The sequence below is a fragment of the Lutra lutra genome, chromosome 6 (assembly GCF_902655055.1).
Source record: "Lutra lutra chromosome 6, mLutLut1.2, whole genome shotgun sequence".
NCBI lineage: Eukaryota > Metazoa > Chordata > Mammalia > Carnivora > Mustelidae > Lutra > Lutra lutra.
In genome coordinates, this window is record NC_062283.1 from 147,616,047 (window position 1) to 147,642,578 (window position 26,532).

General features: G+C 41.9%; 1 protein-coding gene across 6 annotated transcripts in view; it reads right to left on the reverse strand.

The window, feature by feature from the left end:
* Window positions 1-26,532, reverse strand: part of PRKN (parkin RBR E3 ubiquitin protein ligase) — a 1,375,032-nt gene that overhangs the window by 574,704 nt on the left and 773,796 nt on the right. For all 6 annotated transcript variants that reach the window (XR_007128111.1, XM_047733473.1, XM_047733472.1 and 3 more), the window contains one exon: window positions 6,296-6,411. Coding sequence is in view for 5 of the 6 variants with exons in the window: in XM_047733473.1 (XP_047589429.1) it covers window positions 6,296-6,411 (116 nt within the window). In the remaining variant the exon portion in view is untranslated. The remainder of the gene's footprint in view (window positions 1-6,295; window positions 6,412-26,532) is intronic.

Sequence of the window (26,532 nt, forward strand, 5' to 3'; positions counted from 1 at the left end):
CCTTCAGGAAAGAAATCACTCACAGCATGCGTGGGGAGAACTAACTCCCATGGGGCCTGGGGCACAGTGGGAAGTCGCCTGCTTCAAACTAGAAGACATATCTTTGAAGTCTCCTGTTTCATCTTAAAAAGGTGTAAGACACTCCATTCTACTCTGTAACAGACTCCTGTTTATTATAATATAAATATGTTGTTCTGATTTACCTTTCTCTGTAATACAGATGCTGAGATCTCCCCTACTTACATGAAACTATCTTCTGTTCCTGGCATGTTACATTACCTAGGAGTATACAAGCTATTTCTCTAAGAAGAGAAATACATAGATCTGTCAGCACAGAGCTCTCTAGCACGCACTCTCTCTCTCTCTCTGACACACACACACAATCCAACACTTTTTCTATTACAGAACTAAAGCCATTTACTGAAAGAGGCCACATTAAAGATTTGAGGTAAATTACATGTGGCTATATTTGGAGTCTCTGAAGGTGCTCCTCAGATCCCAACAAATGTATGAAACCATCAGTTCCCATCTAATGCCCAAATGTCAAGAAACGGTTACGTTGATAAAATATAACTGGTAAGCAAGGTCTCGAAATTAGAAAAAGAACTTGTATATTAATTCTAAATCAGAACATAAACACCAAATATAACTAAAATTAAGGTGTGAATTGAGAGGAGAAGCCCAAGACACAACAACTGTATTCACAGGGAAAGGAACTAAGATCTCCATTTTTAAACCTGTTAAATGAGCAAATGAATGCGTACGAACATACTGCCAGAGGAGAGTTAAATCACTCTCCCCCAGGATACCAAGAGCAAGTACAAATGGACTAGGAGATAAATCTTTACTAATCTCCAAACCCAAGTAAATCTTTTAAGTCTGCAATCCCAAGGCAGCATTACTTCGGTAGGCGGAATGAATCCTAAGAGAAATTTGAAAGCAAGGAAATTATAAAAATACATTTATATCAAACAACGATGACATCAAAAGCATGTCTTTATGGGAAGAGTTGAGGAAAATTATAAAGGTAGGGCCAGTTCTTAGATTTAAGGTCCTACTAGGAGCTGAGTTTTAAAACATGTTTCAGGAAAGTTAAAACTTGGCTGTGCAAACACGGTTATTTATTTATTTTTTTTTTTAGTTTGCCTTCAGCTTGTAAACTGAAGAATGGCAGATAAAGGTGAAAAAAAGTACAGGAATTCACTAGGCAGCCTCAGAAGGCGCAAAGCAGAAGGGTGCGGATGATTTCTTTCTTTTTGTCAAATGGTGTCATGCTAATCATTTCTCTATTTTGTAATTTTCAAATTTTATATTTTAATTTTAAGGATAATATTGCAAAGTAAGTTTCCAGAAGCAGAAATACTGTTTTCCCCCCTCAGGGGCTAGGGGTGGGGTGGGAGGTTTACCAGATGTCTGGGTGAGTTGCAAGCTACGCACATGGGTCAGGGAAGGAACACAAGTGTCACTGTGGTACTGGTCCTGTCATTTTCCTATGGCAAAGTACTGTCACTCCCAGGTCAAACTGAGGCATCCAGGAGCATTCTGAACCTTTCTGATGGAATTTCTTTTGGAAATACATAACAAAAATTATGAGGTAAGTGATAAATCACTAAATTCTACACCTGAAACTAACATTACACTGTATGTTCACTAATTGGAATTTACATAACAACTTGAAGGGGGAAAAAAAAAGGAAATACATAATATAGCCATTCTGCCTTCAAATGGTGTACTTTCTGCTCTTGGCTCAAATTTTTGGTTGTTTATTTGCTTTGTTTTGTTTCTCCTTTTTGTTCAACTCACTACTTTTTGTTCATAAAGGTAAGACTATGAGCTGAGAACCCTGAGTGGCTCAGATCAGCTCACAGCTGCGGTAAGTAGAGGGGACCGTGTGGCTGTGGCAGATGGGAAGCTGCTGGTTCACATAAAATCTCAGGCTGTTTCTTCTTTAAGGGAAGAAATACATTGCTTACATACAATGTAAACTCAAAGGATACATTCCACTTACCCACATTCAATTTTAAGCCTGACACCCAGAAATGAATAACACATCTATGTTAGACACACAGACTTTTACATATCACAACCACATATGTGGGCTCTGGAAAGGAGTGTCACTGAAAACCTCATCTTTTATTTCGGCATTTGTCCTCAGGCAGGACCACAAACAGGTGTTTTCTCAAATGATACGATCGATTCATAAGCTGTGAACAAGCATTGTTCCTACCTCTTGCAAGCTTTTAAAACCAGCCAGAGCCTTATAGATGACCTACTGCAAATCTCAGACTTTAAAAGGAGGTTGAAGGCCTAAGAGAATATGTTAGTTAGCTTAGTGGTGCTGGAGATCCTGAAATATGTTATTAAATATTTATTAAGAATTACTGTTACGAAGGTAGATGAAAGAGATGTTAACCTCCTTGTATACAAATGTGTGTGCTTGTAAAGCACAACAATAAATAAATTTCTATCTTGCGACCAATTCTCTACAATCTCTTTCAGAGGACAGAAACAGAATGAACGCTTCCTAATTCATTCTATGAGACCAAAATTACCTTAATGCTAAAACCAGACAAAGACAGGAAAACCCATACCTCTCATGAGCGTAGATGTAAATATCCTCAACAGAATATTTGCAACCCAAATACAGAAGAGCTTAAAAATTACATACAATAGTTAAGAGGGACCGAACCCACGTGTGTGGAGCTGATTCAGCCCGTGAATTAATACAATCCATCGTAGACTGAAACAGGCTAAACACCAGACTAAGAGAGAAAAATCACATGATAATATCAGTAGACACAGGAATAAGGTATTTGACAAAATGTAGCACCCACTCATGATTAAAAAAAAAAAAAAAACTGTCAGAAAACTAGGAAAGAAACTTGAAGCTTTCCCACTAAGATTAGTTCCAAGGCACGTGGGTCCTTACTCAATCACTCCTTTTCAACGTCATACCGGATGTCCTTACTAATGCCAACAAGCAAGAAAAAGAAATAAAGGGATGGGATAGGAAAGGAAGACATGAAACTGTGCGTGTTCAGAGATGACGTAATAATCTACACAGAAAACCTGAAAGAGTCCACAGAGTAATTCCTGAAATAATAAGTGATTATTGCAAGGTTGCAAGATACCAGGTTAATATGCAAAAGTCAATCTCTTTCCCCTATGCCAGCAACCAACAAGTGGAATTTGAATTAATCCACTGGTTTCAATCTATTATGTACTTAATGATGCCTAATTTGACTAATGATGTGTGATTAGGGTACATACAAAAATAAATAAAAGAAACATAAAATATAAATAGATACCCCCAATTTGTATTTTTAATTCTGTAATTAAATAACGATTAATCTCGAGAAAGATGCGGTATTTCAAAATACAAACCAAAGAAATATGTTTGAAACAAACATTCACAGGTCAGAAAACCTTCTATTATCAAAGGACACACTGATGTATAAGTGAATGAGAAAGTAACTGCAGAGGCAATCTTTTTTTTTTTTTTTTCCAGATTCTTCCCTAAAGCTTTTATACTCAGAAAGTTTTGCATTTTTCTCTCACAACAGAAAATGCAAATAAGCCAACAAAAAAAAGAAAAAAGAAAACGCGAATAAGAGAGAAATGTTCAAACTTGCCAATAAAAATATTAGTGACAAAATTAATGTCCTTTAGCAAATAGGCAAAAACTAAAACTATGAATACTGGAAAACATGCGGCAGGGAGCCTTCTCAAGACAGACAGTCATGGTCTAAAATGGAAATAAACTTGGCAATATGCATCAAGAACATTAAACATGTCCATTGACATTCAACTTCTGTTACCATTTCCACAACACTTAGTCTTAGATTCAAAACAAGCACTCGATTTTGGGAAAGGGATATAGATTTAAGGGTTACTTAATTTAATATTTTTAATTAGAAATAATTCAAATCACCAGCAATAGGGAAATGATTAGAATATTCTCAAACGATGAAATCTTAGGTAAATATTAAACAAACAAAAAAACTTGTTTTCATAGGATATTTCATAGCAAGGAAAATTTCTCATGATGCAATGCTAAGTGGAAAAAGCCAGATACAAAGCTCTATGTACAATATGATTACATTTTGCACAGTCCCCTCCCATGTATACACACAAATATTTAGGCATACTCAAGATGCTAGAAAGAATTAAGCCCAAATCTTACTAACCATGAGGATAAAAACATTCTAACATTTTTTAGTTTTTTTTTGTGAGTGAATCACTTCTAACTTAGAAAAGAAAGGATTTGTAGGAAGAAAAAAAGAAAGAAAGAAACCACAACAATCAGCGAAGTACAGCATAAAATATCGGCATGTCCTCATGCAGGCTTTTATGACATCCCTATGCACGAATCCTTCACTAGAAGAAAAGAGTATTTTCTTTGTTTTACATACAGGTTATTCCTCTGCTGCCGTAAGAAGGGACCTCATTCAGTCAAGTGGTTGGTTCTACACACACACTTAAATCTAATTGAATATAGTAGGCTCTATTTTTAAAATCACCTCAAAATAATAATAGGGAAAATTTTACTGCAACAGACAATATTATTTTTCCAGCAATTATCTGCCTGTGGATCTGAGAAGCGGCTTGTTTTTCTGGGTGGATGTTGTGAGTTACTAACACGAAGGCGAGAGGTTGGCAGCAGGAAGCGTGGAGGGCAATGCTCAGAGTGCGATAGCACGGTCAAGACTCCGTATCTTAATGCCATCTTTACCAACTCTAATGGAAGGCTTTTAAATATGGGCTCACAGGCTGCATTTCTGACTCTGAGAAAAACTCATTTCTCCCAGGAAAACCTGAGACGTGATTCTCATTTCTCAGTGCTGGCGGACAGTCAGGCTCTTATTCTCAGGACTTCCCAGCTCCTTTCCCGAGATACCAGAAGAATCTGCTGCTCTTGGGTGCTGAAGTCATTAGCCATTTGCAATTGTTCACCTTACCAAGGGGTGTTCGAAAGCTACGTTTTAGGCAATACAGTGGCATTCCCTATCACACCAGGAACTAAAAATGCAGTGGCCAAAAAAAGTCCCATTTTTATCCCTTCTTGGAAGCCAGGTTTGTCTAACAGATGCTATTAAGGAATTCAGGCTTCTATTAGTCAACATTTTTATTTAAATTTAGGAAAGGACAGAAGTGTTATGTTAGGAGTATTAATACCCCCAACCATGAAATCACAGAGCTTAAGGGAACTTTAAAAGGCCACCTAACACACTCTCAAGACCAAGGAGAGACAACGCTAAAATGCTCAGGGTATTTAGGTCTTTGCTTAAAAGTCTGGAACAAGCAGGTTTCTTTGACTTTATTCATTAATTCATTCTGGGATTTCATTAGAAGTTCTTCTTGCTATCAGGGCTAGGCCCCCTCTATTGCAATTTGAGCTTTTGGCCAACCTCAGAGAATATGGAATAAACCATTTTCTTTTACTCTGTTCATCTGAATGAAGTAAGGAGTTCTACTCTCACTCATCAACCTTGAAGATTCACTGGGCCCAGGTTTCCCTACTTGGTGTTTTCTTCCAAACTGAAATTTAAGTTTAGTCCTCTTCCCTCTTTTTCTAACAGAGTGTCTCCACATTTTCTTTCTTCTACTGAAATTAGAAGTAACCAGGTCCCATACTAGCTACATGCTTTTATTTGGGGCGTATGAATACACGTCACACCCTAATATAAACACAGGGCAAGTTATGTGGGAGAACTGAGTGTATGAAAAGACATTTTAAAGATAAAATGTCGGGGTACCCGGCTGGCTCAGTCAGTGGAGCGCATGACTTCTGATCTTGGGGTTGTGAGTTCGAGCCTCATATCTGGTTTAAAATAAAATGTTATGGATCATACATTCCAAGAATAAATGGTGTTCATAAATTGTTACAGCACTCCTAACAGGAGCATCACGTTTTAACTTATTTTAGAACTCACCCATATTAATACACGAGCTTATTTTTTTCAGATTACACTACCTTTAAACCTAAGTCATCTCACGTATATCTTTAGCGCACTATTTGGCCACTGATCCCATTAAGGATTTGGCACTTGAAATAATTTGATGATATTGAAATGTACCCACATTGGGAGAAGGGCATCGAAGCTTTGACCACGAAGCACACTCCGGATGAGGCACTTCAAACAGTTGGATCGCACTGAAATACACCCTCATCGCGCCATCGGCGTCGAAGCAACGCAGACCCTCCTCAAGAAAAAGAAACCACTGAGGAAGTCCCCCCGAGAGGCCATCACTGGGAAAGCAACCTGTGGAGGCTGACGGTGCTTCCCAGCCTTACCTGACGTCGGTACAGGTGATGCAGGTGATGTCTCGACTGTTTGTTGTGATCAGGTTCAAAGCTACTGACGTGTCCTTGTCGGAGGTCGGGTGTGCTCCACATTTAAAGAAAAATTCCTGCAAGAATGAGGACTCTGTGAGAAACCGCAGGCTTGGAGCCCAGCTGGCCCTTTCCCCCTCTCTACACGTTTTCCCAGCGACCAATCTCTCCAGGCAAGAGAGGAAATCTGTCAGGAGGTGTGGGTTAGACATGAGACCACATCAGATCTTTGGAGGGAAGCTAATGCCCTCATTTCAAACTAGTCAGCAACCCCCTTTGTAGGGGGGTCCGAGTGTCTCTGCTCATCTTCCTTTGCTTTCAGCCCTGGAGCTGGGGAAAGGCCCTGCACCCCCGGTTTGGCGGTGCCGTTCCGTGGCCGGTGAGTCCAGCAGCGGAGCAGCATGTGAACGCAGCAGGGAGCCTGCAACGGCATCTCACAAATGAGGAAAGGGAGACACGGAGCCATGAAATGATTTGCCCAAAGTCAAACAATCAGAGGTGAAGGCAGGACGTAACCAAACTTTCTTTCTTTTTAAGATTTTATTTATTTGACAGAGAGAGAGAGAGAGCTCACAAGTAGGCAGAGACACAGGCAGAGAGAGGGAGGGGGAAGCAGGCTCCCCGCTGAGCAGAGAGCCCAATGCGGGGCTCGATCCCAGGACCCTGAGATCATGACCTGAGCAGAAGGCAGAGGCTTTAACCCACTGAGCCACCCAGGTGCCCCATAACCAGACTTTCTAAGGGGAAACCCAGTGCTTTTTCCACGGCGCCGCTCACAGTCGGTCCGGACGCAGCAAGGATGCGACACGGAGTCAGGAACCGGGGGACACTCCTGCAAATAAGCAGGTACCAACAGGCAGACTTACGCAGCGGCAGAGCGGGACTCTCCCCGCACGCTTCCGACGCGCTTTCTGCCTCGGCACAGGGTCCCGGGACGCCCTGGGAGACCTGGACCCCGCCCCCCGCTAAGCAGCGGGGGATGCTCTGCACCTGAGCTTGTCTCCTTGCTCGGCCTCGTCAGCCCTGTCCTGCACACGTGCTTTCCCTTTAGCTTTCCACGGAGGCCACATTCTTTTGGCTGCTTATATCCTCCCTTCTCAACCCAAATCTTTTTATTTTTTATTCTTCCCCGTGTTACTTCTTTGTGTTCACACACCCCTCTACCCTTTGTACACGGAGGTGCTCGGAACTGTGACTTCTCTGTCTCTTGCCCGACCGTCCTCACACCTTCCACGACGACCACGTCCACGAAGTGAGGTTCTCTGCTGCGGCCAGAATCCGACACAAGCGTATCGCTGGACAACGGAACGCACACACCACACTTTCCCCATATGAGTGTAACTACTCGGAATATGGACAGTAGTTCCTCTTTAAACACTAGACTCGCCCTCTAATTACAGCTCCAGGTATTATTGCTTTCGGCTTTGTGGGACTTCGTGGATCCTTGTCGAGCTTCTCAATCCTCATTACAGCCTAAGGGCACCCACAGACAATATGCAGATGGACATCCAGGTCTGTGCTCCAATACAACTTGACCTATGAAAACATTTGGAAAATGGGATTTTGTCCATAAGCCATCATTGATGGTCCACCCCTGATCTAGACGCTTAAGGATTATGGAATCCCTTATTCATACCTGTATCTTAATAGTGCCCTGCAGAAAATGGGCATTAGATATGCATTCTTTTAATGAAAAAATCAGTAGTTTTATTCAACAAATTCTACCATCATCCTTTTACACATCTGACAGCACTACCCTTCATTTATTCTTCCCCTACTTCAAACTAAACTAACCTTATTCTTCTCTGACCTGAGATACAGTGACTAACATCTGTGGCTCTCAAACACCAGGTGTACCAGACTCACTTGGCTGGGGCGGGGGCGTGTTACTCTTGATGTTGCCGGACCCCACACCAGAGTTTTCTAATTCAGTAGTGCCAAAGGGGGCCCGTGATTTGCATTTCTACCACGCTGGCAGGTGATGCTTTTACCACTGCTCTGGGAACCACACATTTGAGAACCATCGAGTTATACTGACATCAGTGGTGAAGGGAGTAAACCCTGCTTATTCTCTCCGAAGACGACAGCTGTAACGTACTTCGCTTATCGCATCTGCAAATGATGCCGCGTCTTGGGTAACAGGGGTTGCTCTCCAAACCTCTGAAGCGTGCCATTGTCCAGACAAATGTCCCAAAGCCATCTGTCTGGACCCCAGGTTGTTCTTATTTGCAAGGGTCCTACCAATCCTTGATGGTATACCTGCTAGTTAGCCAGAACCTACCCTACCCGGAGCAGGGGGTAAACAAGTCGTCCTGCCTGCGGTCCCCAACCCCAAAGATGCAGTGGTGACAACAGTCTCGCTTTGACAGATAGGGTGGCTGGTGCTTCTGTTTAGGTGTGTTCATAGTGTCATGTCTCTGAGCCCTGATCTCTCCCTGGAGTGGCATGGAAATCGTACTGATGGGTTTCTCCCCCCACCCCCTTTTTTCCTAAACAGGGAATGCTACCTTTAGAAATTTTAAAAATCCTTCAAAGCCCAGTTCAAGGATGTTAAGAAAAAAATGTAGAGCAATTCCTGACTGCCAAAGCAAAAAGCATGAGGACAGGAATGACCCTTACAAAATACACTGGGCTGGCTGCAACCGCTTTCTGTGACATGAAAGAAATCCCACTTGTAACACAAAGTAATTCCTCCAAAACAGCTGAGTCGGCGGGGCTACTGAGAAAGTATTTCATAAACAGATAAATAGATAGTATTTATATTTTTTCTTAGCTTGCAAAAAACTGCTGGTAGAGGCTCAGCTAACAAATCACAAACTGTTCTAACACCAGATAAAATCCAGCCAGATAAAAGCCACAGTCCTTTTTATTGGGGGGAAATGGATGCTTATAGATAATAGCATAAACAGTTATAGATATTCAGAAAATTCCAGTATTTCACATGAGCTGATAAAACTAAAATACAAATTATCAATTCTCTTATTAAATATAGATATCACACCAGTGAATTTCAACACTTTCTCCACCGGTTTTTAAGAAAGGAGGTTCTTCTGTAGTGCTAGAGGGATTGGCAAGACCGGGGGGAGGGTCTGGGACTTCACCCTGCTCGCAAGCTCACACGTTACTACGCCACAGTGTCCTGGCTGCTGGCAGAAGACACGAGACTCCTGTGTCAGAGACAAAGGACTGCGTGATTTGGAGTTCAGGCAGAAAGAAGTATGGGCACGATGACCATATCGGTTCCCCTGCTCCCCAACAACTATGGGATGAGGTGGATGAAAAGCTAGGTGCTACAAGTAAGTGGTTCTGAGCTACCTACAGGCGAGGACCCTGAGCTTAGGGAGCCTAGATCTTTCAGAAGGAGCTGCAAGCAAACCATCCTTTTGTCCTGAAGGCTGATACTGCCTTTATTATACTGGATAATTAGCAGATCTCTCTATGACCTCCTTGAAAAGGTCGTCCAGAACAAGAGGGTAGTAGGCGGCTCCCTCACAACGTGCAGAAACGCAAGAGAACCCTGGAGAACTATCTCCCTATAGCAGTGACGCATTTTCTGACCAATCACGAGCGTGATCTGGTCATTTCCTTCCCTAAACCAACAGTGGGCTCAGATGTTGGTAGTCTTTTGATATTTCCATTCTGCATGCAAAATACACAGACAATAAAGCACAGCAAAGGAGAAAAACCTTAAAAAAAATTCTACCTTGAGTAGGGCATCTGTGACTCCTAGTGAAGGGAATCCTAGTCCCCTTAAATGTGGGTAAAGGAAGGTTCTCTAAGGGGCCCACACCACCTTTTACAAATGCTAGCTTAAGATAAATCAGCTACAAAAATAGAGAGAGAAACCAAACCAAACCAAAACAAAAATAAGTCCTGTTAGATTAAATGAATTCTTCTACCCAGCCTGGAACTATAGTTCCCATGGGGGGCTCATTTCAGTGGCTCCACATAACTCAATTCTGGGAAGCCGTAATTAATTAGCTGTAGAGTTAGGAGGTATGGCAGTGATTGGCCAGTTTTCTTTTTTCCAATGATAGTATAAACTATTTAAAAAATGGACCTAGTATAAGACTTTGAAAATGAGCTTGGCTTTATACTGCAACCATGTTCAATGATATATGAGTGTTTTCCAGAATCCAGCAAAGTCATACTCTTTAAGTTCATAGAAACGTACTCACATTGTTACCATTTCTGTAGACAAGGCTATGATTCCTTCCTTCCACTCTCAGTGAGTTATATTTTATCATAACTCACCTGTCACTGCAGACTTTGGAGGCCTGACCCTCTAACCAAATCAGACCCATAAACACCAGAAGTATACACCAAGGGAAGACCCATGAACATCTCAGTTCAACTGTTGGTGGCATCTCCAGAAGCCACCCTCTCCTCACTCTGCCCTGCCACCTGACTCCTGACTCAACGCCAATGTCTCTCACAAAGAAGGAAATAACAGTAAATATGGAAACAAATAAATAAGGCAGCAAAACCTGAAAACAGATTCATACCAAGAACCCAGTTGTACAGGAACTTCCCAGGACTGGAAGCTAATTAGTCAAGTCCAAACACAAATCAGTGTGTTCCAAATTTCTGCGGAAAGAGCTGACACCTACTGTCTGGAAAGTCTTACATGTCCCAAGCACAAGATAGTTCTACAAACCTGAAAAAACAATGGTGAGACCCTTCTTTGTTCTTGAACATTCTAACAGCTTTCATTGAACCTCCCAAGGTTAATGATTTTTAGAGATACTGCTTAACCATAGTATGTTTTCCATATAAAATACTGTGTGTGTCTTTTGAGTTCATCTAAATTTGAATTGTATGTCTAAATTTGAGTTAATCTCCAAATCTTTCTTAGTTAATGTGCTCCAAGGAAAGTACATCTTTATCTTGATAAAATAAAAGAATCACACAATTTCCACTAGAAGACTGCAGTAAATCTGTGGTTTCTACTGAACCAGTAACTGGCCATTTGCATGGGTCAGAGTCAAGTTAGGGAAACAGGGCCCATGTCAGTAGACCAGCTGCAGGAATTTAATACTGAGATCTAGTTACCAAGGTGGTAGAAGCACCATAGGGCAGGAAGCCACCCCAAGATCAGCAGCGCTGAGGCTCTGACCACTGGCAGAAAGAAGTATGGGAGGATGGAGGGAGGAGGTGGCTAACTGCTGGAAACTGGGAGGATGAGAAAGGCAGCCACTGCAAGGTATGTTTCTTTTTTTTTATTTTTTAAAATATTTTACTTATTTATTTGACACACACACACAAAACACAGAGCATGTGATAAAACACAAGCAGGGGGAGCAGTAGAGGGAGAAGGAGAAGCAGGCTGCCTGCAGGGCTCGATCCTAGGACCCTGGGATCGTGACCTGAGCCAAAGGCAGACACTTAATTGACTGAACCACCCACCTGCCCCCAGAAATGCTTCTTGAAGAGAAAGCAAAAAATATCCTGGCATCTTCTGCCTTCTCTCTGAATAACCAGCTCCCACTAGGTCCCCCCTGGGCAAAGCCTGCCTGAAGCAAGGACAGGGAGTCTGGGAGCTGGCGTTTGCCATGGCCAGCCCAAAAGCCCAGTATACCACACAGAGAGGGGAAGGGTGGGGGATTCTGGAATCAAGCAGCATGATATATATATATATATATATATATATATATATATATATATATATGACATAATATATGTATTATATATAATAAATTGTAATATATATTGCAATTTATATACTATATACAATTTATATATATATCTATTATATTATAATGTTGGTGTATTGAGTTTAAACTCAAATAGACCTATTAAAAGATTAAATTTTCAAATAAGAGGGACCACTGTTACCATTTATGAGAAAACTGGTAAGGAGCACGTTACATCTCTATCAGAGAGTCTCACACTTAGCAAGTACAACAGACAACCTTTCACTTAGACTCCATCCAAAGGCGTCTCACAGCCCTAAAGCTTCTGTCAGTAGTCAGCAACAAACAGAGATCCCCACTGGAGGCTCTAACAGTTCCTCATCAGGTTAGATCACATCCTTTTGGAAGGAACAATTGATAGTTTTCAGTCTTATTATCCATTTCGAAACATCATCATTCATGTTCATGTTATAGCTTTCATTTTCTCCAAGCTGAAGCCTGATGCACGGCATGACCGCCACACTATCCACTTGGTTCCTAAGGACAATCGGTGACTGAGCCATGCCCAAGCCTGTTCCCTGTGACCTGAGAGCATTTTGCCTCCTATGCTCACTTTGTGTTATGTAACTCCAGAAGTTAGTTCCGTTATTTTGAATACAAAATAACTGCAACTTGTTAGAACACATATTACTTGTAGACTTTGTTAATTTAACAATGTCTGTCATAATATCAGGTTACACTTAAACAAACAGAATCTCAAAAGCTAATGAGCCTGTTATTGGGTTCACTAACAAGTTTGTTTTCTTTTAATAAGGTGTTAACAAAGAAAGAAAGTCAATATGTTCCCAAAAAAAGGAAACTATGTCAGTAATTGCCGAGAAGGACAGCTGCTGACTGTCCACACCATGACCACTGCCAAACCCTTAAGGGAGGGTGTGTGCCTCCTCCATGGCCCTGCGTGGGTTAATTACGAATGCATGCATTATATGCACAGAAACTCACATCCACGGCAGGTGTGCACGCACACGCCAAGCCCATTCTACGCAGCAGAAAGTCTTCAATGTCAAGCCAGCAAGCACATGGCTCTCTAATGTCACCACTGGCCAGGTCCGCAATATTTCTACTTTCATATCACTACAGCTGTTGTTAAATTTCCAAAGTATTTTAGAATTTTTATCTTATTACCAAAGTTAAAAGTATATAGTAGGTCCATTTCCTGGGCTAATATATAATAAGTAATACAAATAAAAATGGCTCTGAAAACAAAGTTTTCTCTCTTTTTCTCTCTAAATATGCCAGTAACTTCTTATTTATGGCAAAACCTGACATGCATTGGCGTGACATTATTTCCAATCTGTATTTGCCCAACTCAGTGTCACTGTTCATACTTTTTACTGCAAGATCATTGTTTGTTTGTTTCTTTAATGATACAGTGTAGGTATACAGTCCCGGAGATATTCTAGAGTGAAAATGTATGAATTGTAAAATCTTTCTACAATCAAAAAGCTATAGATATCACCTGCTTGTCTTCCTCATCCACACCTGGATGGGGAGCTCTTCCATGTGCCTGACCAGAAGTGTATTCTACTGTAACACGCCCAGTCACCTAGTTATTGTTTTAGGGATAAACGGGGGTGGGGCAGTTGTTGAACTTTGCTGAGCATTTCAAAGGATTCCCGATGAGTAAAGAGGAAGATCTGAAGTCATTACAGATGCTTTTAAAATAGATGGCCTTGTCCAGACAAGAAAAAAGAACAAAAACAAAAACAAAAACAGAACAACAAAAAATGGGACTCACAGATACAGAGAACAGACTGGCAGTTACCAGAGATGGGGGAGGGGTGTGACGCGGTGGGGTGTGGGGGGTGAAGTGGTACAAACTTGCATTTAGAAATAAGCAAAGCCGCAGAAAATGATCCCCCTTCCCCTCTCCAGGTAATTGCTCAAACATGCTCAGATCTTTGTACCTCCCTTTCTCATCCCTAGCCAACTCAGTCAGAACACAACATTCCCCCACTGCAACGACAGAGAAAGAACCTGTCTGAGAACTAAGCCAGTGTTCAAAAGAGAACAGAAATAAGAGACAGAAAGACAGAGTTCCAGCAATGGCCTTTGTGCCCTGGATCCACCTGTGCCTGTCCTCCTGGTTACCTAAGTTATTATATCTTCTGTAAGTAATAGCCATGCTTCCAGGGATTTTTTTCCCCCCAATGTTTACCCATTAAAAAAATTAAAAAAATAAAAATAAAAGGAAGGAAAGGAAAGAAAAAAGGAAAAAGAAACGAAAAGAAAAAAAAAGTGCAATATTTTCTCCTGGCTCAGGCTTGACCAGTGTCTGAAGATCCACAGGTAAACAAAATCCCTAAAAGAATCCATAAGCTTGGAGGAGAAAGACACTTCAATAAACATTTGCACACACACACACACACACACACACACACACAAATGGCCAATGCCTACAGATGCCTGAGCCATGGGGATGAGAGAAAAATGACCAGCTTGTGGGGGAATGAGGTTTTGCTTTTGAAGACATGTGCACTGGGTCTTGCAAGGTAAGAGTGTGGCAGGCAGAGAAGGTAGGGAAGTGAGCAGGGGAACAATGGTGTGTAAGAACTCCCACTGGGGGTTCAGACCCGCTGGAGTGCACTGAGCTTGGGCAGAGGCGTAATGGGAACTGTGTGATTCCTCGTGCATATAAGCACTGATCCCAGCCCATCATACTCAGGCTGGTGCTTTGAAAGCCTGGGAGTGTGTCAGTCTCCCCACTGATGAGGACGGAGGGGTGGCACAGAGAGTGTGCACTGTGACTAGTTCTTCGTCACCAACTTTGGAAGATCACCCTTTCAAAACAGGTTTTTGATTTAACTTAGCAGTGCACAGAAACTTCCAAGACAAATTTCCACATTAGCTTTCAGAATGGAAAAAAGGATTTTCTTTTTTCTTTATTATCTTGAGGAGGCTTTCACTCCAAGGGTTGTGCCCTAGACAAGGTATCACTGGAGAATTTTGACAATGAATGCTTTGACTATCGTCATCAATGTTTCTCAACGTTTGTGCAATATTATCCTGCTCTCAGCATCCCTTAAAGATCCTTGACTCCAACCTTTCTGGAATATGGGGGCTGCCATCGGGATGCATTTATTCCGTAGGGGATGGGCTCCCTGAATGTGAGCTGAGAGGCCCTGACCACCAGAGGACCCATCTTTTCATAACATCTAACTTTCTCCCAGGAATTCCTGGCTGGTTCAGGAGAATCTGGTTAACGGTTTACACAGTACCACAGGCATTCTTTCTCCAGGTCTGGCATACACTTGACTAGTGGTTGCTCACTTTCCTTGCATTTCCGTTGCCATTCCCACCATGCTTGGGAACGTAACTTCCCTCCAACCACAACAGTAGTTACTTATGTGATATCATCGGCTCAGTGTACAAGATGAGTATATCTTCTCCTTAAATTTTGTAGCCTAGCCAGACTATAAAAGACAATATTCATTATTCTGGCTGTTCTTTATTTCCTTTAGAAGCTAAAGGTTTCATAGGCTCTCATAATGTGTCAGCTTGAAAGCACATAAAGGCATCACAGCCTTTGCTGGTTTCATTATTTAGGCAAAGCTCTCCAGCTTCTGTCCTCAGATAAATAAAATAAGATGTTACAATATTTTGTCATTAACATAGCGTTTCCTTTTGTAATCCTCCACTGCTGAATACACAGCCGACCTCTAGGAGAGGACACATAAACAAGTATCTGTTAGCTGGATATCATTTGCAAGGAACTGAGGGGACAGGTCATAATTTTGAAAATTTCCAGTGACTCACCATCCCTGGATGAGTTGTGTTCCCACTGATTTCTAGGCATTCTCTAGAAATTGGTAGTTATTTTACATTTATTTCTAAATGTGAAAAAAAACAACCCTCATTCTATTCAATAATGGCAAATAATGTGAAAGGATTGTTGAATCCTGTCATTTTTTCTAGTTATATATGCTTCAGCTCAAGCACGCTGCCCTGAGCAAGGCCGTTGGAGCCCTTCCTGTGTTAACACCACTATCTTTCCCTTCCCCCAACTCCCATTTCAGCCATAAAGACCCTTTTCCTGCCCTAAAGGCTGTGTGCGTTCTATTGCCTTTGATTCCTTACACACAATATCTCCCAACATGGACTGTCTTTCTCCTACCTTTGCCCTCGAAACCCCCAAGTGTCCTTCACGGCTCAGCTTAAAGGTCATCAGCCCTTCCTGATTGCCTAGGACTGGTGAGAGGGATTTCCATGTTACCCCTTGCTCCTATCCTGCTCTTACCACCTGGGAAGGCCTTGTTCTATGCTACTGACATCACCTGCTTTTCTAACAGACTCCTCAGAGGGTAAACAACCTGAAGGCATTTCATCCCACACGGGGCCCAGGGCTGAGTATACAGTAGGTGTCAGAGCAGTCAAAAGACTTGAAGAGTAAGAAAGGACAGTGGGGGGACTTCTGGGAAGGTGACAGGAGGATCCTAAACTCAACTTGTCCCACAGATACAACTCAGTAATACCCACATCAATCAGTGCAAACAACAAAACAAAGAACCTGAAGACAGGCAAAAAGACTCCCCACAGATAAATGTAGAGAGGACGCCACACTGAAAAGGGTCTGAAGGATGAAGGTGTGGTAGGGAGACAAATGGACCCGTAGGACTGTCTGAAAGACAGAAGGACACAGCAGGTATGGAGAGGGAAGAGGAGCAGACCCTCACCCCTGGCAGCCCAGGCACAGAGGACCTGTGTGGGGAAGACAAATCCCTAAAACATGTGGCTCTGAAAACCAGAGATGCCTGCCAATCCGTGGGATGGAACCCCTAGAACTTTAAAAACCAGTGGGCGTGGCTCTGGGAAAGCTAGGAGGGCAGAGTCCCTGCCCTTAAAGAGACAACACACACACACACACACACACACACACACACACACACAACCAGCCGTGCTGAGATACAGCATAGAAGTAGCAGTTTGACAAACTCCTGGGGTATATGGGAAGGAGATTTTATTTACTAATCTCAAAGCAGGTACTGGAGTGCAGGGAACTTTGGGATCTTTGCTCTGAGAACAAAGGAGCACCACTTCCTTCCCCTGGTGACCAACCTAGATACATGGACACCTGTGGGAAGGAGCGCAGTGCTAATACTCTCCACCTAGTTTGCTCACAGAATGCCCCATCCCCATGTTCTTCTGCAGATCTATCCCGCCTCCAGCCCAGCCTGCCTTGGCAAGAGTTTTCTCAGGCAGTTTCAGGTCCTCTCCTGCAGCAGACCAGATAGATCCTGCGGGAATCACAAGCCCCGCCCCCAGGTTCTTCTGTGGATCCGCCCCCTCCACTATCCCTTCTTTTGGGAGAGCCCATCCAAAGCAGAGTCACAAGCCAGGCAGTGTGCAAGCAGCACCAACAGGGGCCAGCACAGCTCCAAAGTGACTTCTGCCCCAGGGAGGGCTGGGAGGGTAGATAATCATACAAACCAATCCAATTATGTCCCCAGCAGTGGGCTGGCAGCAGACATCAGGTCTGACCACAGGCCCTGCCCACCAATGGGGGCTTCTCGGGAGCAACACAAGGAGAGCACCATGTAGTTTGGCGTTACTGCATTTCTGGTAAATGCCTGGTCTGACTCAACTCAAGGAGACCGGAAGACAAACAACACAGGGACTAAGCCTTTCCCACAACAGGCAAACAGAGCCAGTGCAGACAGTGGGACTGAAGGAGAGTGTGCTCAGCCACAATGGCAGGGCACACACGACAAACACAGAAGACACCCCCGAATCCAGGTCCTGGTAAACAGGGGGAGTTACACGGCAGGACATGACACGAAGTCTGCTGCATAAGGCCACCACTATCCAGAGCAAGTTAGCTGTCCTAACACATTGAAACAGACTCTGAAAATCAGACAAAATGAGGCAGAGGAATGCGTCCCAATGAAAGAAGAGAACAAAAACACAACCAGACAGCTTAGGGAAAATGGAGACAAATCATACGCTTGACAGAGAATTTAAAGTGATGGTCATAAAGATATTCACTGGGATTGAGAAAACAGTGGGGGACCTCAGCGAGATCCTCCACAAAGAGACAGAAAACATACAAAAGAACTGATCAGAGATGAAGAACTCAGTAACTGAAATTTAGAATAAGCTAGATGGAATAAACAGTAGATCGGGGATGCAGGATCAGTGATCTGGAGGGCAGAGTAATGGAAAGTAATCCAGCTGAAAAAAAAGAGAGAAAAAAATAACAAATGAAAGTGAATCCAGGAAGCTCAGCAACACCAGCAAGTGTGAAAACATCAGCGTTACGGGGGTCCTAGAAAGAGAGGAGGGAAAGGGGGAGGGTAGAAAATGTATTCGAAGAAATAATAGTTGAAAACTTCCCAAATCTGGGCAAGGACACAGAAATCCAGATTCAGGAGGCACAGACGGCTCCTAAGAGAATTGGCAAAAGGAGGTCCACATGAAGACACATGGTAGTTAGAATGGCAAAAAGTACTCATAAAAAGAGAATTTTAAGAGCATCAAGAGAAAGCAGTTACATCAAGGGAAGCCCCATAAGGCTATCAGCTGATTTTTCAGCAGAAATACCATAGGCCAGAGGATGGTAGCATGATATATTCAAAATGCTGTAAGGAAAAAACAAACAAACAAACACAACAACAAATCTGCAACCAAGAATATTCTATCCAGCAAGGCTATCATTCAGAATATAAGGAGAGAGAAAGAGTTCTCAGTCAAACAAAGTCAGAGAAATTCATCACCACTGAACCAGCCCTACAAGAAACGTTAAAGGGGACTCTCTGAGTGGGAAAGAAAAACTGTAAGTAGAAATAGGAAAAGTAGGAAGCATAAAAGCAGTAAAACTAAGTGTATCTATAAAGATCAGTGAAGGGACTTACAAAATAAAAGGATGTAAAGTATGACACCATATGTATAAAATATGGTTGGTGGGGGGAGGAAAGAATGGGTTTAAACTTAAGCGACCATGAACTTAATATAGACAGCTATATGCCTAAGATGTTATATATAAACCTAAAGGTAACCGTTAATCAAAAACTGGTAATAAATATGCAAATAATAAAGAGAAAGGAAATGAGTAGATCAGCAGAGAAAGCCAGCAAACTGTGAGAGAAGAAATGAACAAAGAAGAACTACAAAAACAAACATAATACAAATAACAAAATGACAATATATATACATATCTGTCAATAATTACTTTTTTTTAAATTTTATTTTTTATAAACATATATTTTTATCCCCAGGGGTACAGGTCTGTGAATCGCCAGGTTTACACACTTCACAGCACTCACCATAGCACATACCCTCCCCAATGTCCATAACCCAACCCCCGCTCACAACCCCCCTCCCGCCATCAACCCTCAGTTTGTTTTGTGAGATTAAGAGTCACTTATGGTGGAGGGAGGAGTCAAGTGGCGGAGAAGTAGCAGCTGAGACTACTTCAGGTAGCGGGAGATCAGCTACATAGCTTATCTAAAGATTGCAAACACCTACAAATCCAACAGGAGATTGAAGAGAAGAAGAACAGCAATTCTAGAAACAGAAAATCAACCACTATCTGAAAGGTAGGACGGGCGGAGAAGTGAATCCAAAGCGACGGGAAGATAGACCACGGGGGGAGGGGCCGGCTCCAGGCGAGCGGCGAAGCAACAGAGCACAAAATCGGGACTTTTAAAAGTCTGTTCCGCTGAAGGACATCGCTCCAGAGGCTTAACTGGGGTGAAGCCCAGGCGGGGTCAGCACGGCCTCAGGTCACACAGGGTCACAGAAGGATCGGGGGTGTCTGAGTGTCGCAGAGCTCACCGGTATTAGAACGGGGAAGCCGGCTACAGAGACAGAGCCGAGGAGTGACTCTCAGCTCGGGGTTGCCTTGAACCGGTCGCAGGCTCGGTCAGCTCGGAGCGCGGCCGGAGGCCAGGGAGACGGGAGTCATTGGGCGCTATTCTCTGAGGGAGCACTGAGGAGTGGGGCCCCGGGCTCTCGGCTCCTCCGGGCCGGACACCGGGAGGCCGCCATCTTCACTCCCGTCTTCCAGAACTCTACAGAAAGCGCTCAGGGAACAAAAGCTCCCGAAAGCAAACGCAGCAAACCCGAGCAGATTATTCAGCCTGGCCCCGGGTAAGGGCACTACAACTCCGCCTGGGGCAAAGATGCTTGAGAATCACTACAACAGGCCCCTCCCCCAGAAGAACAACAAGAAACCCACCCAGGACCAAGTTCACCTACCAAGGAGTGCAGTTTCAATACCAAGGAGAGCGGCGGAATTCCAGAGGAGAAGAAAGCAAAGCACAGAACTCATGGCTTTCTCCCCATGATTCTTTAGCCTTGTAGTTAATTTAATTTTTTTTTCTTTATCAATTTTTTTCTCTTCTTCTGCTAAATTTTTTTTAACTTTTACCGTTTTCTTTTTTAACGTGTTTTAAATAGTTTATCTAATATATATATATATATATATATATATATATATATATTTTCCTTTTTATATTTTTTCTTTATCGGCTTTCTTTTTTTTAATAGTTTCTTTCTTTTTTTTTTTTCTGAACCCCTTTTTATCCCCTTTCTCCCCCCTCACAATTTCAGATCTCTTCTGATTTGGCTAAAGCATATTTTCCTGGGGTTGTTGCCACCCTTTTAGTATTTTACTTACTCCTTCATATACTCTTAACTGGACAAAATGACAAGGCGGAAAAATTCACAACAAAAAAAGTACAAGAAGCAGTACCAAAGGCTAGGGACCTAATCAATACAGACATTGGTAATATGTCAGATATAGAGTTCAGAATGACGATTCTCAAGGTTCTAGCCGGGCTTGAAAAAGGCATGGAAGATATTAAAGCAACCCTCTCGGGAGATATAAAAGCCCTTTCTAGAGAAATAAAAGAACTAAAATCTAACCAAGTTGAAATAAAAAAAGCTATTAATGAGGTGAAATCAAAAATGGAGGCTCTCACTGCTAGGATAAATGAGGCAGAAGAAAGAATTAGCGATATAGAAGACCAAATGACAGAGAATAAAGAAGCTGAGCAAAAGAGGGACAAACAGCTACTGGACCACGAGGGGAGAATTCGAGAGATAAGTGACACCATAAGACGAAACAACATTAGAATAACTGGGATTCCAGAAGAAGAGGAAACAGAGAGGGGAGCAGAAGGTATGTTGGAGAGAATTATTGGAGAGAATTTCCCCAATATGGCAAAGGGAACAAGCATCAAAATCCAGGAGGTTCAGAGAACCCCCCTCAAAATCAATAAGAATAGGTCCACACCCCGTCACCTAATAGTAAAATTGACAAGTCTTAGTGACAAAGAAAAGATCCTGAAAGCAGCCCGGGAAAAGAAGTCTGTAACGTACAATGGTAAAAATATTAGATTGGCAGCAGACTTATCCACAGAGACCTGGCAGGCCAGAAAGAGCTGGCATGATATATTCAGAGTACTAAATGAGAAAAACATGCAGCCAAGAATACTATATCCAGCTAGGCTATCATTGAAAATAGAAGGAGAGATTAAAAGCTTCCAGGACAAACAAAAACTGAAAGAATTTGCAAATACCAAACCAGCTCTACAGGAAATATTGAAAGGGGTCCTCTAAGCAAAGAGAGACCCTAAAAGTAGTAGATCAGAAAGAAACAGAGACAATATACAATAACAGTCACCTTACAGGGAATACAATGGCACTAAATTCATATCTCTCAATACTTACCCTGAATGTTAATGGGCTAAATGCCCCAATCAAAAGACACAGGGTATCAGAATGGAAAAAAAAAAAAACAAAACCCATCTATATGTTGCCTACAAGAAACTCATCTTAAACCCGAAGACAACTCCAGGTTTAAAGTGAGGGGGTGGAAAAGAATTTACCATGCTAATGGACATCAGAAGAAAGCAGGAGTGGCAATCCTTATATCAGATCAATTAGATTTTAAGCCAAAGACTATAATAAGAGATGAGGAAGGACACTATATCATACTCAAAGGATCTGTCCAACAAGAAGATCTAACAATTTTAAATATCTATGCCCCTAACGTGGGAGCAGCCAACTATATAAACCAATTAATAACAAAATCAAAGAAACACATCGACAAGAATACAATCATAGTAGGGGATTTTAACACTCCCCTCACTGAAATGGACAGATCATCCAAGCAAAAGATCAACAAGGAAATCAAGGCCATAAATGACACACTGGACCAGATGGACATCACAGATATATTCAGAACATTTCATCCCAAAGCAACAGAATACACATTCTTCTCTAGTGCACATGGAACATTCTCCAGAATAGATCACATTCTTGGTCCTAAATCAAGTCTCAACCGGTATCAATGATTGGGATCATTCCCTGCATATTTTCAGACCACAATGCTCTGAAGCGAGAACTCAATCACAAGAGGAAATTTGGACAGAACCCAAATACATGGAGACTAAACAGCATCCTTCTAAAGAATGAATGGGTCAACCAGGAAATTATTATTATTTTTTTTAAAGATTTTATTTATTTATTTGACAGAGAGATCACAAGCAGGCAGAGAGGCAGGCAGAGAGAGGAGGAAGCAGGCTCCCTGCTGAGCAGAGAGCCCGATGCGGGGCTCGATCCCAGGACTCTGAGATCATGACCTGAGCCGAAGGCAGCGGCTTAACCCACTGAGCCACCCAGGCGCCCCTCAACCAGGAAATTAAAGAAGAATTGAAAAAATTTATGGAAATAAATGATAATGAAAACACAACGGTTCAGAATCTGTGGGACACAACAAAGGCAGTCCTGAGAGGAAAATATATAGCGGTACAAGCCTTTCTCAAGAAACAAGAAAGGTCTCAGGTACATACCCTAACCCTACACCTAAAGGAGCTGGAGAAAGAACAAGAAAGAAACCCTAAACCCAGCAGGAGAAGAGAAATCATAAAGATCAGAGCAGATATCAATGAAATAGAAACCGAAAAAACAATAGAATAAATCAACGAAACTAGGAGCTGGTTCTTTGAAAGAATTAATAAGATTGATAAACCCCTGGCCAGACTTATCAAAAAGAAAAGAGAAAGGACCCAATTAAATAAAATCATGAATGAAAGAGGAGAGATCACAACGAACACCAAAGAAATACAGACAATTATAAGAACATACTATGAGCAACTCTACGCCAACAAATTTGACAATCTTGAAGAAATGGATGCATTCCTAGAGACATATAAACTATCACAACTGAACCAGGAAGAAATAGAAAGCCTCAACAGACCCATAAGCAGTAAGGAGATAGAAACAGTCATCAAAAATCTCCAAACAAACAAAAGCCCAGGACCAGATGGCTTCCCAGGGGAATTCTACCAATCATTTAAAGAAGAACTAATTCCTATTCTCCTGAAACTGTTCCAAAAAATAGAAATAGAAGGAAAACTTCCAAACTCATTATATGAGGCCAGCATCACCTTGATCCCAAAACCAGACAAGGATCCCATCAAAAAAGAGAACTACAGACCAATATCCTTGATGAACACAGATGCAAAAAGTCTCGCCAAAATACTAGCCAATAGGATCCAACAGTACATTAAAAGGATTATTCACCACGACCAAGTGGGATTTATTCCAGGGCTGCAAGGTTGGTTCAACATCCGCAAATCAATCAATGTGATACAGCACATTAATAAAAGAAAGAACAAGAACCATATGATACTCTCCATAGATGCTGAAAAAGCATTTGACAAAGTACAGCATCCCTTCCTGATCAAAACTCTTCAAAGTGTAGGGATAGAGGGCATATACCTCAATATTATCAAAGCCATCTATGAAAAATCTACCGCAAATATGATTCTCTATGGAGAAAAACTGAAAGCTTTTCCGCTAAGGTCAGGAACACGGCAGGGATGTCCGTTATCACCACTGCTATTCAACATAGTACTAGAAGTCCTAGCCTCAGCAATCAGACAACAAAAGGAAATTAAAGGCATCCAAATCGGCAAAGAAGAAGTCAAACTATCACTCTTCGCAGATGATATGATACTATATGTGGAAAACCCAAAAGACTCCACTCCAAAACTGCTAGAACTTGTACAGGAATTCAGTAAAGTGTCAGGATATAAAATCAATGCACAGAAATCAGTTGCATTTCTCTACACCAACAACAAGACAGAAGAAAGAGAAATTAAGGAGTCCATCCCATTTACAATTGCACCCAAAACTATAAGAAACCTAGGAATAAACCTACCCAAAGAGACTAAGAATCTATACACAGAAAACTATAAAGTACTCATGAAAGAAATTGAGGAAGACACAAAGAAATGGAAAAATGTTCCATGCTCCTGGATTGGAAGAATAAATATTGTGAAAATGTCTATGCTACCTAAAGCAATCTACACATTTAAAGCAATTCCTATCAAAGTGCCATCCATTTTTTTCAAAGAAATGGAACAAATAATCCTAAAATTTATATGGAACCAGAAAAGACCTCAAATAGCCAAAGGACTATTGAAAAAGAAAGCCAAAGTTGGTGGCATCACAATTCCGGACTTCAAGCTCTATTACAAAGCTGTCATCATCAAGACAGCATGGTACTGGCACAGAAACAGACACATAGATCAATGGAACAGAATAGAGAGCCCAGAAATAGACCCTGAACTCTATGGTCAACTCATCTTCGACAAAGCAGGAAAGAATGTCCAATGGAACAAAGACAGCCTCTTCAATAAATGGTGTTGGGAAAATTGGACAGCCACATGCAGAAAAATGAAATTGGACCATTTCCTTACACCACACACGAAAATAGACTCAAAATGGATGAAGGACCTCAATGTGAGAAAGGATTCCATCAAAATCCTTGAGGAGAACACAGGCAGCAACCTCTTCGACCTCAGCTGCAGCAACGTCTTCCTAGGAACATCGCCAAAGGCAAGGGAAGGAAGGGCAAAAATGAACTATTGGGATTTTTTCAAGATCAAAAGCTTTTGCACAGCAAAGGAAACAGTGAACAAAACCAAAAGACAACTGACTTAATGGGAGAAGATATTTGCAAACGACATATCAGATAAAGGGCTAGTGTCCAAAATCTATAAAGAAATTAGCAAACTCAACACCCAAAGAACAAATAATCCAATCAAGAAATGGACAGAGGACATGAACAGACATTTCTGTAAAGAAGACATCCAGATGGCCAACAGACACATGAAAAAGTGCTCCATATCACTCGGCATCAGGGAAATACAAATCAAAACCACAATGAGATATCACCTCACACCAGTCAGAATGGCTAAAATTAATAAGTCAGGAAATGACAGATGCTGGCGAGGATGCGGAGAAAGGGGAACCCTCCTACGCTGTTGGTGGGAATGCAAGCTGGTGCAACCACTCTGGAAAACAGCATGGAGTTTCCTCAAAATGTTGAAAATAGAACTACCCTATGACACAGCAATTGCACTGTTGGGTATTTACCCTAAAGATACAAACGTAGTGATCCGAAGGGGCACGTGCACCCGAATGTTTATAGCGGCAATGTCTACAATAGCCAAACTACGGAAAGAACCTAGATGTCCATCTACAGACGAATGGATAAAGAAGATGTGGTATATATACACAAAGGAATACTATGCAGCCATCAAAAGAAATGAAATCTTGCCATTTGCGACGACGTGGATGGAACTAGAGGGTATCATGCTTAGCGAAATAAGTCAATCGGAGAAAGACAACTATCATATGATCTCCCTGATATGAGGGAGAGGAGATGCAACATGGGGGGTTGAGAGGTTGGGAGAAGAGTAAATGAAACAAGATGGGATTGGGAGGGAGACAAACCATAAGTGACTCTTAATCTCACAAAACAAACTGAGGGTTGATGGGGGGAGGGGGTTGGGAGAGGGGGGTGGGGTTATGGATATTGGGGAGGGTATGTGCTATGGTGAGTGTTGTGAAGTGTGTAAACCTGGCGATTCGCAGACCTGTACCCCTGTGGATAAAAATATATGTTTATAAAAAATAAAATTTAAAGAATAAAAAAAAAGTGAAGAGTCACTTATGGTTTGTCTCCCTCCCAATTCCATCTTGTTTCATTTACTCTTCTCCTACTCCCTTAACCCCCCATGTTGCATCTCCTCTCCCTCATATCAGGGAGATCATATGATAGTTGTCTTTCTCCGATTGACTTATTTCGCTCAGCAATCAAGAGAGGTAGGGTGAGAATGATTAAAAAAGCAAGACCCATCAATTTGCTGCCTTCAAGAGACTCATTTTATTTTCCTTTTATTATTATTTTTTTCTATAAGACACTCATTTTAGACACAAAGGCATCTGCATATTGAAAGTGAAGGGATGGAAAAGCATTTATCATAGAAATGGAAGTGAAAAGAAAGCAAGGATTGTAATACTTGTGTGGAACACAAGATACTTTAAAGAAAAGGCTGTAATAAATTATCATATGGTTACACTTATTTGTGGAGCATAACAAATAGCATGGAGGACAAGGGGAGATGGAGAGGAGAAGGGAGTTGAGGGAAATTGGAAGGGGAGGTGAACCATGAGAGACTATGGACTCTGAAAAACGATCTGAGAATTTTG